The sequence below is a fragment of the Spermophilus citellus genome, assembly GCF_964194105.1.
Source record: "Spermophilus citellus genome assembly, chromosome: 4".
Taxonomy (NCBI): Eukaryota; Metazoa; Chordata; class Mammalia; order Rodentia; family Sciuridae; genus Spermophilus; species Spermophilus citellus.
The window spans coordinates 3,963,144-3,977,149 of record NC_138185.1 but is presented as its reverse complement, the minus strand read 5'-3'; the positions used below and the strand labels follow the sequence as shown (position 1 = coordinate 3,977,149).

Below are 14,006 nucleotides of genomic sequence, written 5' to 3'. Positions count from 1 at the left end.
AAGACAGTCACATCTTCATTTGATGTCTGAATATTTCTTTTTACCACTAACAATTTCAAGCTAGACAAAAAGAAAAATGGCAAACAAATAAAGGATTTTTAAAGCAAAAGAGATGCCATTAATCAGGGATCCTGGAATTTCTCAGATGTCAGTAAAAATATTTCAACCTCATGGGGCCCTTAGCCCCAGAGATGCTGACAGGGGCCGTTGCAGGTCATACTGCATAGGAAAATGCTCCTATGCTCAGGCATTTCAGTAAAATGAAAGCTCTGGATATGTGGTATTTTGGATCACTTCCCCCAGAAGATAGAACCCTTTATTTCAACAATACTCACAAACTCATAGTCTCCATCCTGTGGAACTTTCCAATCTGAAGAATTTTTCAGTGGGCCAGGTACACTCTTACCAAAGCTATTGATTTGGTTTTCCTTTTCTTTTTGTTCAAAGTATTCAAGAAAAGATGGTTTTGCAGGTTGCATGGTCTCATCCCTTCCTATAAACCAAGAAAAGTAAAAGGTGAATAGGCATACACTTTTATTTTAGGTAAGTTTAGTAAATAAATAGATCTCCAGATTGGCTATGTCTCCAGTTAGATCAGGAGTTTATCAGGGGCTGGGGATGTGGCTCAAGCGGTAGCGCGCTCGCCTGGCATGCGTGCGGCCCGGGTTCGATCCTCAGCGCCACATACAAACAAAGATGTTGTGCCCGCCGAAAACTAAAAAATAAAGATTAAAAAAATTCTCTCTCTCTCTCTCTCTCTCTCTCTCTCTCTCACTCTCTCTTAAAAAAAAAAAAAAAAGGAGTTTATCAAGAAAAGTTACCCTAATATATCAGAAAGACCAATGGGTCTTTCTGTTAGATGCTCTTTCAAGAATCTAATGAAACTATAGAAAAATGCACAAATGCTCAATCAAAATATTCCTTATACAAGAGAATTCAAGGTCCCCCTTAAAACAAATGCCCACACACATGGTTCCTTTTTCTAGATAGAAAGTTTTGGGTGTTGCAATGACTCTGAATAAGTTGCATATAATAATTTTAGGTCTTCCATAGTCAATAGTTCCTGTAACATTCAGACTGGAAAACACTTCAGAAAAAAGTAAATATATTTATTTAGCACCCACCAAAGACAATATTCTCTACAGGCATTTCAGTAAGGAGTGGGGATGATATATTAGGGTAACTTTTCTTGATAAACTCCTGATCTAACTGGAATGAGAAAAATATGCGTGAAAAATAAAATATATGTAAATCATAATCTATCTAACTTGGAAATATTATTTCCAAATAATATTTGGAAATGCTTCACAATAAAGTTATGGGGAAAAACAACATTCTATATACAGTATGATCTCAATTCAGTAAAATCATATGGATGGGGGGAAATGACTGTAAGAATACATACCAAAATGTTAACAGGGTTTATTTTTGGTAGTGGGACTATAACTAATTCTTATTTGCTATAATTTCTTTAATACATCTTTTAAACTTTTTTAAAGAAGATAGTACTGGATACATATTAAATAAACATAATTGATTATAAGAGTTACATGTGTCCATAAGATCTTGCAGGCTGGGTGACCAGGAAGATTGGTAAAGAAGCTGGGTCTCAAACCACCTCAGAGAATAGAATCAGTGGTTGGCGGCAGCAGCAGTTATCACAGGAAAGCAAATACAGCAATTACTAGTAACTTGTAACAATGGCAAAAAGAGTAATTTTACCTGGCATGATTTCAAATTCTTGCTAGATGTATGCACCTATTTCACATGTTGAAGTACCATGTGCCTGTGGTCATAATGCTAATATGGGGAAATATAGGAAGTTTTTTCCTCAGTGCTTTCCATGAATAAAGGGCTTACATAGCCCTTTTCCTCAGTAACCAGAAAGGAGGACCAGAATATTCAGAGCCTTAAGAAAGGGATGGGGGCTGAGGTTGTGGCCCGGTGGCAGAGCAATCGCCTAGCACGTCATGCGAGGCCCTGGGTTCAATCCTCAGTACCACATAAAAATAAATAAATAAAATAAAGGTATTGTGTCCACAACTACAACTGAAAAATACATATTAAAAAAAAGAGAGAAAGTAATGGATGGAGAGGTGTTTAGAAGATAAATAAGTGTTTCTCTCCAGCAACACTGTCCTATGTGATCTTACTTATCTCATGACACTCACCTAAGTGTAATTTCAAGCCAGAACCCTGACTGCCCCTCAGATGTTTGTCATCTTCCTATCATCACTGCGAAGGTCAACAGTAGTCAATCCCAGATCTGCCTACTTCCAGATGCCGCCAATAGCTTTTCAGACTGTAGCCTCTTTACTTATAGAGGATTAAACACAGTATTTGCTAGCACCGGTCAATGAATACATGGTGTTTTGTTCGGTGTACTCTATAGGTGCTTTATGATATTAGGTACTTTTTATGCTTACTCTGTTTAGTTTTTAAGTTAAATTTCAGGTAATATTTCATGCCATAGGTTTTCAGGAACTACAAAAAAAAAAACTTATAAAAATGGTAGTGCTTTGGATTTGCAAATGTGTTAGGAAGCTATGTTCTTTTGCCTCATTCCCTTCCTCTGGGACCAGAGGAGAGGACTGTTTCAGAGGCAACTCTGCAGCAATCCAACACGTAATTCTACACATAAAGTAAGGAGTGTTCAAAGAATCTCTAAGAGCCAAGCAATCTCAATAGTACTACCAACTTGACATGTTCAGAAATGGTATATATCATGACCAGACACTGAGCAGCTAAACAGAATAAAAAGTTCAGAAACAAGATAAAAAGAACAAGTGGCTACCCAACAAATGGATAGCTATTTGGAAAAAGATTATTTTGGATCCATATCTCATACCATAAGCCAGAAAAACTCCAAATGGACAAAGGATCTAATTGTAAAAATGGAAAACATAAATACTAAAAGAAAATGTGTGAATGCATGTGGAAAAGACTATGACAAAAATCCAGATGCAATAAAAATAGATAAAAATTGTTTGCATAAGAAAAAGTCACAAATTTTTAAAAAATGAATAAGCACACATATACTGTAAGTCAAACCAAAAGACAAATGATAGAGGCTGAGGGCAATGGCGCACACCTGTAATCCCAGCAGCTCGGGAGGCTGAGGCAACTCAGTGAGACCTAGTCTCTACATAAAATACAAAATAGGGCCGGAGATGTGGCTCAGTGGTTGAGTGCCCCTGAGTTCGATTCTGGTAAGTCTCCCCCGCCCAAAAAAAAGACAAATGATAAACAGAAAGAAAACATTTACAACAAATACCATAACATTTTAAAAGAATTTTTTAAAGACTATTTCAAGAACTCTTTATGTATTACGGAAGTAAGCTCCCAATATGTAAAGAATTTTTTGAATCAAGGAAGACTAAAAAAGGTGAAAAAATGGGTTAACAACTCGAAAAGACAGTATACAACAGATACCTAATTGGTCTTTACACATGAAAAAAATAAATGCTTAGGTTCACTCATAGTGAGAGAAACACAACTAAAATTTATATTTCAATGGGAAATACACTCTTGGTAAGGCTGGGGGATAAAGGCACACTGAATGTTGTGGAACTGGAGTATACAAGGCACCACCCCTACAAAGGGGGTCTAGCACTGAGTATTAAACATGAAACAGAGAGAGGCACTGGAGAGCTCTGAACATTTGAACTGGAGGTCTTAATATGATCTCATTCTTTTTTTGAAAAAGATATTTCTCAGCTGTTTTCATTAAAAGGACTTGGAGGGCTGGGGTTGTGGCTTAGCCGTAGAGTTCTAGCCTAACATGTGTGAGGCCCTGCATTCGATCCTCAGCACCACATACACCATGTACAACTAAATAAATAAATAAATAAATTTTAAAAAAGGACTTGGAAAAAAAAAAAGGACTTGGAACAATGACACTTCAGGACTGATGAGCTCATTTAGCACTCAGATCTGGGGCTCCAATACCATTCTCTGCTAAAAAAAAAAAAAAAAAAAAATTAGGACTTCATGAGAAAAATACCTGATTCCAGGTCTAGAGAAGGAGCACTACATATTGAAACTAGAACATCTTCTTGTGCAAAAAAATCAAGTACTCAAAACAATACAAGAGACATCTTGAGCACACACACCCTCACACATACAGACACAACTAGGAAATTCAGGAACACTTGCAACATCAAAAAGAACACACAGAATAAAAAGAATCCATAAGCTCAGAGTGATAATCTAAGAGTAAAGGAGGTTTTCGAGAGAGGAGAAAGCTTATTTCGAAAAAATCACCATTTTTCGAAAATGGTGGCTGGGGTGTAGTTCAGTGGTAGAGTAGTTGCTAGAGAAATCATCACCTACCAAGCATATTATATTATGGTAACAAAAAAGAATATTCTTGGATTTTTTTTTAACTGGGGATTGAACCCAGGGGTGCTCAACCACTAAACTATGTCCCTAGTCCTTTTTATACTTTTATTTGCAGACAAGGTCTCACTAAGTTGCTGAAACGACCTAATACTTGTGATCTTTCTGTCTCAGTCTTCCAAGTCACTAGGATTACATGCATGTGCCAACCATGCCTGGCTTTTATTGTATTTTTGAGACAGCATCTCACTAAGTTGCCCAGGATGGCCTTGAACTTGGGATCTTCCTGCCTCAGAATTCCAGTAGCTGGGATTACAAGTGTAAGCCATCATGCCTGGCTAAAACAGTACCTTCTTTCTTGGGAAATACACACTTAAATTTTGAGAATAAGTTCCACATATCATGTACCACCTTCTCTCATCACTTCTATTATTTCATGTCCGATTTTTTTTCCTGCCTGGTTTGTTTTCCTGTCTTCTTCCTTCTTTTTTTTTCTTTCCTTTCATCCATCCATCCATCTATCCATCATTATATAGGCACAGAGAAATGACTAAAATGAGTTCTATAAAAATGGCAACTTCTAGGGCTGGGGTTGTGAGGCACTGGGTTCAATCTTCAGCACCACATATAATTAAGTAAATAAATAAATAAGGTATTGTGTCCATCTACAACTAATTTTTTTTAAATGACAACTTCTACCTAGAAATAGTAGATGAATTAAAATTTTTCTATTGAATGATACAATTTTCTATTGAATGATACAAAAGCCATAAGGGCATTATTTTTAAAGCATTATATCCAGCAACAAAACATACTTCTTCATTATTCCTTTCAGTTGCAAGACAGGTGGACTTTAGATTAAACCTATAGCATCTGTTCTCACTCTGATTTTATGGGTTGATTATGACCAATGATCAAATAGATACACATTCCTATTGCAAATTACAAATATACAAAAATATACAAACTCTTATTACCTGAGATTGATTTTTAAAATGATAACTATAATTTCCACCTGATATCCCCACCCTGGGTCATGCCTTCCCACAGTAACTCTGGCCCTGGCCATCTAACTTCCTTTGGGCATTGAAACAACAGCAAATACATGGTAAGCAGAAATTTAAAATTCTTGTGTACTCTACTAAAATGTAAATAAGCTTCAGTGAGCCTGATCGATGGTAAATACTATGTATAATCATCAGATGTCTTACAGAGACCTTCATAAATCAGCCAACCCCAGCTGCTACTATAACAACTGATCACAGAGCAAAGCTAAGGGACAAGGCCTGAAGAAACATCTAGCTGAGTGCAACTTAATGCCAACCTACAGAATCATGAATGAAATAAAATGACTGCTATTTTTTTTTAAAGAGAGAGTGAGAGAGGAGAGAGAGTGTGAGAGAGGAGAGAGAGTGTGAGAGAGAATTTTTAATATTTATTTTTTAGTTCTTGGCGGACACAACATCTTTATTGGTATGTGGTGCTGAGGATCGAACCCAGGCCGCACGCCTGAGCCACATCCCCAGCCCCAAATGACTGCTATTTTAAACCACAAAATCTTGCAGTGCTTTCTTAAGCAACAAAAGCGAAATGACAAAGAGTCTGACTGTGTCTGCATCCCTCTCTCTCTACTTCTCTTCTTCACCTCCCCACCCACACACACCACTCTATACCTGCAAATTTGGACCCATCCTTTGGAAACTCAGGTTCAAATTCAACTAACATTTACTAAATACATTTTGAATTTCAGGCTTCTTACCCGGTCTCTCTCTCTCTCTTTTTTATGTTGACTCTTTTTATTTTTATTTATATAATTACCAGGTATCTTCACATGAATGTTCTCAACCAAACTTCCTGACCACTGTATGAAGTAAGGGAGGAAGAAGACTTGCACTTATTAGGCACCTACCAAGTAAGTACCAGACAAAGTACTACTTCACTTAATCCTCACAGAATTTAGAGGTTGTGTTATTATACCCAGTTTACAGGTGAGAATTTTGCCTAAGATTTCATAGCCAATAACCAAAAAGTATAGGATTTGAATGCCAACTATTAGGTTTTAAGTCTGTGAGTTACATCTCATACTATAAATTCCCTAAAACGAAAATGAAGATTCCTGATATGTTAGTACTGCCATTAAGTCAAGGGCAGAAAGAGTGGGGAACGGAATGTTCCCAGGAACCTTATCTTTGAACTTTTCTTTTGGAATCCTTTAGCTGGATGATCAAGTCTTGGACAGCAGCCTGCCAGTGCTGAAAAGCATAAGAGAATCATACAAGTTGATTAAAGGCTATGCTGTCCCAGGGGCTTCAGCTGCTGGCCAGTGGCATTTTCTTTCAACTTGAGCTGTTTTTTCAGATGTATCCCAGGAAATGAAAACATTTCACTGAATGATAATACAAGAAACCTGAAGCCAAAGGAAGAATGGACTGAGCAGGACAAGAAAGAAGCCACTTCTTTGCTGATTCTTTTATCTGATGCAGGAAATACATGAACTCCATACAATGACTGGCCTATTTTTCTTTGTAAGCCACATTTATGAAGCCAAATGGACAATTTCTTTAAAGCCACAGACAATGAAGTGAATTCATAAGCACCTATACCTTATACTTATTTTTCTTTGAAAAACACTATGTAAAGCAGAATGACCCAACAATCCAAATGTCCAATTGATGAAAAGATAAATAAAATGTGATATACACACAGAGCACAGAATTATTTGGCAATAAAAATCTGAAATATTAATACACACTACAACATGGATTTATCTTGAAAACATCATGCAAAATAAAAGCCTGACCAAAAAGTGACAAAATTGCGTAGTACCACCCACATAAAAATGTCCAGAATAGGCAAATCCATGGAGACAGGAAGCAGATTAATGGTTACCTGGGGATGGGGAAGAATACAAAGTAATTGCTAATAGGAATTTCTTTGGGGGGTTATCAAAATGTTGGGAATTCAGTTGTAATTCCAGTGTCTCAGAAGGCTGAGACAGGAGGATCGTGAGTTCAAAGCCAGCTAGCCTCAGCAAAAGCAAGGCACAGCAGCTCAATGAGACCTTGTCTCTAAATTAAAAAATACAAAATAGAGCTAGGGATGTGGCTCAGTGGTTGAGTGCCCCTGAATTCAATTCCTAGTACCAAAAAAAAAAAAAAAAAAAAAAAAAAAAAAAGTTGGTAATTCAACAGTGTTTATAATTGCAATACCTTGTTAATATATGAAAAACCTACTAAATAAATCATATGCTTTGAATTGGTGAATTTTAATACATATCGCAATTAAAAATAATAAACTTTAAAAAATTATGTTGTGGTGATGGCTGCACAAGTCTGTGAATATATAAAAAAAAAAACTACCGAATGGTTTACTTTAAATGAGTGAATTGTATGATTTGTGAATTATGTATCAATAACTCAAACTGCTTAAAAAAAAAAGGCAATGGGCCATTTTCATGTACTATTTGTTCTCATTTCTGGACTTATATAACACAATGCCAGATAGTCATAACTGGGAAGGAACTTGACCAAAGAAAGGCTGAAGCCCACTTTTTTTTTAATATTTATTTTTTAGTTGTAGTTGGACACAATACCTTTATTTTTATTTATTTCTTTTTATGTGGTGCTGAGGATTGAACCCAGAGCCTCGCACATGCTATGCGAGCGCTCTACCGCTGAGCCACGACTCCAGCCCCTAAAGCCCACTTTTCTTCTGGAATAACCATCTTTTAGACTTTAAGCTTTATGGCCTTCCATTTCAAACCTTCATCTTTCAAACTGTCACAAAGTAAACCATATGGTCAACCTATTCTTTCCCGAATTCCTATAGTAAATATTTTTTACCTAAATGGTAATTAATTTTGTTCAGAGTAGACAACTGGGTAAGAACCCACATTTTCTTCTGTGTTTCATGTATAAGTACTTGTAAGGAAATCACCTCCAGTAATTTCTCAATGTGTTATTGTGGCTTGGAATAATATGCCATAATGTACACTCCTTATAAGATCTTTTGTTTTTTAAAAAATCTAACATTTGTTATATGTGTGTGCTGCAGTTTTGTTTTGGTTATTGGGCACAGAAGCCCTTTACACGTGTGAACGCATTTACTTACATAAGTTATTGTCCAAGTTGCTGCATGTGACCCATAAATATTCTTCTACATGTTCTTTGAAACCACTAAGAACTGCTGGAATCAACTTATAAGATGCCCTGGGACCCAGAATAATTTCCAGTTAAGCAGTTTGGGTAAGTGCCTCAATGAGAACTGACCTGACTTCTAGCAGCAGTGCTCAAGTGTCTTACTGGTGGTGAGCTGCAGTGTATCTATTCAAAGATATCTAAATCCAAATTTCAAACAAAGAACAGCATATCTAAAAAGATGTAAAAGGTTCACCACTGAGAATGATCTGTACCTTGGTTATTGCAGGAGTTTCCTAATTGGTTACACCTTTTACAGTTTTCTGGAATTCCCCACTTTCCTAATTAAAGTTTCTTTGTATACCTTCTTAAAAACAGAATCAAATTCAATCTCCTTACTTTGGCATTCAAAATCTCTAAAAACTAAATCAAAACCCACATGTGCCTCAGGTAAAATGGATATTTGATACACATTTTTACCTTTCTGACTTTGCACCTGCATGAACTATCCTACCCAGCCTTCCTACATACATAAGTCCTTGTCTTCCTTCTTACAAATTCTTTAACAGTTTTCGTACCCCTTACCCAGCATTTGGACTACTGTTTTATTATCTTCATATGCAGAGGTCCTTTCTCCTCAATTCATCATATCACTATCAAATATCAGTATCTGAAATACCCAGGTTCATGCTCTATACATTTAAAGAATTAGAAAATGCAGTTACAGTATAGAGGCATGCCATAAATAATGTCAATGACAAATGTCAACTACCTGTTTTAATTTATAAGTTCCTAGTCAGCAGTAAATGTCTCATTTTGTTTTATATACTGAACAATAATGACACATAGTGACTACCTAATAAATACTTCTTGGTTGGTATTAAATGTTCATTTTTAAGATTGATTGGTGATTGATTTTTATAGTACTGGGGACTGAACTCAGGGTACTATACTACTAATCTACATTCTTAGTCCTTCTAATTACTTGTTATTTTATTTTGAGACAGGGTCTCACCAATTGCCCAGGCTGGCCTCAAGCTTTTGATCCTCCTGATAAAGCTTCCAAAGTAGCTAAAATTACGGAAATGTGCCTGGCTTAAATAAGTTCATTTTTTTTAATATTTATTTTTTAGTTTTCGGCAGACACAACATCTTTGTTTGTATGTGGTGCTGAGAATCGAACCCGGGCCGCACGTATTCCAGGCGAGCGTGCTACCGCTTGAGCCACTTCCCCAGCCCCAATAAGTTCATTTTTAACAAATACCAATTACAAGATGATATTTCTTAGAGCAGACACACAGAGAATCACTTAAAGAGAATCAATCTTTTCTTCTATAGATCAACTTAAATTCATATTTGAAAAATGCAGCTCTATTTTCTTTTTCTTTTCTTTTTTAGCTTTAAATGGACACAATATCTTTATTTTTATGTGGTGCTGAGGATCGAACCCAGTGCCTCATGCATGCTAGGCAAGCGCTCTACTGCTAAGCCACAACCCCAGCCCCTGCTCTATTTTCTTACTGAAAAAGACTAATAAGCAGCTTAGAGCTCCAGAGAAATATATTCCACTAACTAATCAAGACTAATGTATCTGCCTCTTAGGCATAAGAGCCCCCCAAAATATGTCTTTTGGATTCAACTTTCCTTTGTTCTTCATTGATATTATGCTATTGCCTTCTCTGAGAAATTGTATATCTCCACAACTAATTCTGGCTTTCCTTTTTACCAATACAACTATACTGAAGAAATTTAGATTCCCAAAAATACAGACCTTGAGTCCTTCACCCAACTCACAATGACATCTAGCACTTTTATACTGTAGGTCTGGCAAGGTGTTTTGAATGAATTTTCAGGCACCAAGAGTCTGTACTTTTTGGTTTATCCCAAAAAAGCAAGAATGTCAGTGGTTTCCAAGATAAAAGTAGGCCTAACATCTGGACACAATAAGAAAAACTGTATAATTAGGATTTAGTCTCCACTCTGGCAGAACGACCTTGAATTATTTGTGAAGCTGTGAGAAAAGTCTAAGTACACCAAGATGTCTACTCTTCTACTATAAACCTCACTCAGGAGGGAGCTTCTGAGAAAATGCAGTGACCCACAGAGATTATCTTTCAGGGATGGAAAAAAAATCCAGTTAATAAAAAATTCCACAGTATCAAGATAAAAGTCCAAAACATTACAAACTCCGTTCAAGGGGCTCCAAAGTCTGGCATTCTTTAAAAATCTGTCATCTTGTATGGTGAACTATTTAACAGAGTTTCAAAACATCCACCATTTTCTTGCCAAGGAATTTAGTGCGCGAGCGCGCACACACACACACACACACACACACACACACACACACCCCTCTTCTCTTTTCAGCATATTTGTAAAACATTACTGAAATACACAAGTGACTTTCTTTAGCTCAATCATTTTCATGCTAATGCTTAGACATACTCAAGGTGGCATTTACAAAACACCATTTAATAAAAGAACAGGGGCAAAAAGCACTACCAGCCAAACATGGTGGCACACGCCTGTAATCTCAGTGGCTTAGGAGACTGAGGAGGAAGGTAGTGAGCTCAAAGCCAGCCTCAGCAACTCAGAGAGATGCTAAACAACTCAGCAAGACCCTGTCTCTAAATAAAATACAAAAAAGGGCTGTAGATGTGGCTCTGTGGTTGAGTGCCCCTGGGTTCAATCCCTGGTACCAAACAACAAAACCCCAAAACAAAAACAAAACAAGAAAAACACTACCATTTAGAGAACAATCATAATCATAATCATCATAATAATAATAAAAAGTGATGAAGAAAAAGTAGTCCTGGTTAAAAGAATGCTTAGTACAATGAAAAAGCCACTTTCATACAAGACTCATATTTATTATAATGCCTATAATTTTGAGCATTTATATACTAAGTATTTTTTATATATTTTCTTATGTCATCTCAACAAAACTAGAAACTTTTATGCTCCATTTTTTCAGAGTAGGAAACTGACGGTCAAAAAGGGAATAACTTGCCCAAGAAGACACATTCTATAAGACTCTGAAACAAGTTTCAAGCCAAAGACTGATTCCAAAAAATCAACATTTATTCCACTCCTCCTCGTCTTCCTCTCTCTTGCTCTCACTCAGAAACATGATTCCAACAAAACTAAATGCTTTAAGTTTTAGCTTTGATAAAATAACTGCATTAATATGCTATCTGAAACTCTCATAAGGTGCTGATTCTGAGTGGCAGGCACATGTAGACATTTTAATATTCTCTAATGATAGATTGTAAAACCATAAATTGATCAGAAATTGAACAGTAAGACTATTGTGGTAAAAGAAGTGCTAGAATTCTTGCAGTACTTTATGACCTAATTACCATACAAGTCAGAATGGGCAAGATAACACACAAGGAAGGCAATGGTGTAACAGCCTTCTTGAAACAACTGCAGGTGGAAAGAAAATAGGCTAGGAGTCAAGAATGTCTTTCATGCACACTGATATGTGTATCTGATGGATCATTTCAACAAGAACCTAGCCTTTGATTTTAAATGAGAAACCTCAGAGCAACAATAGGTGTCTTCATAAACTTAGGATTTTCTGGGGAAGTATAAATACATAATGTGTTTACCACATGGTGCTATTACCGTAATTTATCTAATACACACTTCTGAGTTGCCCTAACTTAATTATGCCACTATGCTTTAAAATTCTATTTCAAAGAGATTAATGTGCTATAGCTCTAGGAAACAAATTAAAATTTTATGATCTAAGTGAGAGTTTTTAAGAAAAATCACTTACTCATGCCTTAGTTCACAGAGCCTAATTTGAAAAGCTGTCAGGGGAAAACAACTTTGCCATTAGTAGTTCGTATTCTGCCTCCCACAAGCCCAACAAACCTGGAGAGGAAGAGCTGAGAATAGTTGTTACATGCATATCTAGAAATGCACAAGGACCAGAAGAGTGGCATGATAGCCATTGAGTCCTGAGAGGCAGAATCACTGCATGCCAAATCCTTAACAGGTGGGTACTTAATATTTTAACTGATATCCTATGACTGGTTATTTCCTCATGTGGGCAGAAGCAGCTTGCCCAAGGAGACACATTACAAATTACAAATGTGCTTAAATCAAGCTATCTTAGTTGCTCCACAATTTATTTTTAAAAACATTATTTAAAATATTCTTTTTCAGAATAGTTTATTCATAAGAATATTTTAATGTTTTTAAAAGCTTTGACTCTTTCTACTTTTAATAAGAAACTACATGTTCGCATTTTTTCTTTAGATATTAATGTACTATTTGATAACAATCAAATAAAACACAGAAGAAATCATCTTCCTTTTAAAAAGATGTTCAAAAATGGATAATAGTGAAACTATTTTTCTGCATATGAAGACACAAAAATTTAAAAAATATATATAACAATATAAAACATACATAAAATATACACAAAATCTCATAATTTTCATACAATACTAATGGAAATTAGTGCCAATATATTACTTTGGATGGCATATATTAATAATCAATTTTTCTAAGTCTCTGGTATGCTTTATTTCAGAAGCACACATTTTTATTGACATTAATGACAGATATAACACCTGAATCAGTACAAACAACCTCAAGACAACACTATACTAGGAAACTCAAGTGAACCATTCAAATTGGCCTTTTGAAGTTTATTACTTAAAACTGAAAATTACAGATTAAGAATTACTTAATGTTTTGTACTGATACAATTTCAGGCTCAAAAAAAGTTGTACTGTTACAAAGATTACCCAGGTACCCTTCCCCATGCCCCAAACCTAGAAAATTTTATCTGCTTATCATCACACTTATGGGTCTTGATAACACAAAATACTAACACCATCACAGTGGCCTTAGGTTTCACTAGAATGGTGTCTGAAGATCCTAAAAATAGGTGTCAAAAGACAAGAAATACAGGATTTTTACAATACTTAACAAGAAACTCCATACTATAGTGACAACGTAGAATAAAAGTAAAAAAAGGATTCAGATCTAATGTGATTTGAGGCAAGACACTACATTTTTCTCTAAGCTTCAACTTCTTATATGGTAGAAATCTGATACCCAATGTACCTGTATCTTTTGGGGGATGTACAGGAGACTAAACGATGGGTCTTATGCATGCCAGGCAAGTGCTTTATCACAGAACTCATACCCAGACTTTTTAAAAATCTTTATTTTGAGACAGGGTCTTGTTAAGTTACCCAAGCCAACCTTCTGCCTCATCCTACTGAATAATTGGGATGACAAGTATGCACCACCATACCTGTCCAAAGTACCTATATCTAAGGGATGTTGTGAAAGTCAAATAGTATAAAAGGAACAATTCCCAGAATAACTTAAGAATTTTGAATTGATCCGCACCAGATAATGCTTCAAAATAAAAAAGAAACAAAACAATAAATATATACACAAAAATTAACGCAACTAAACAGTCAACCAGTTCAACAACTTTAACATTTCTCCATCAGAAACCAAAATGTGAATTATTAAAAACCGATGAAGAATAGGCAATTAGCAAACTAA

General features: G+C 35.8%; 1 protein-coding gene across 4 annotated transcripts in view; it reads right to left on the bottom strand.

Moving 5' to 3' along the window:
* The window catches only part of STK4 (serine/threonine kinase 4), a 153,011-nt gene that overhangs the window by 105,339 nt on the left and 33,666 nt on the right, over positions 1 to 14,006 (bottom strand). For all 4 annotated transcript variants that reach the window (XM_081290378.1, XM_081290379.1, XM_081290381.1 and 1 more), the window contains exon 10: positions 336 to 493. In XM_081290378.1, coding sequence (XP_081146504.1) covers positions 336 to 493 — 158 coding nt within the window. The remainder of the gene's footprint in view (positions 1 to 335; positions 494 to 14,006) is intronic.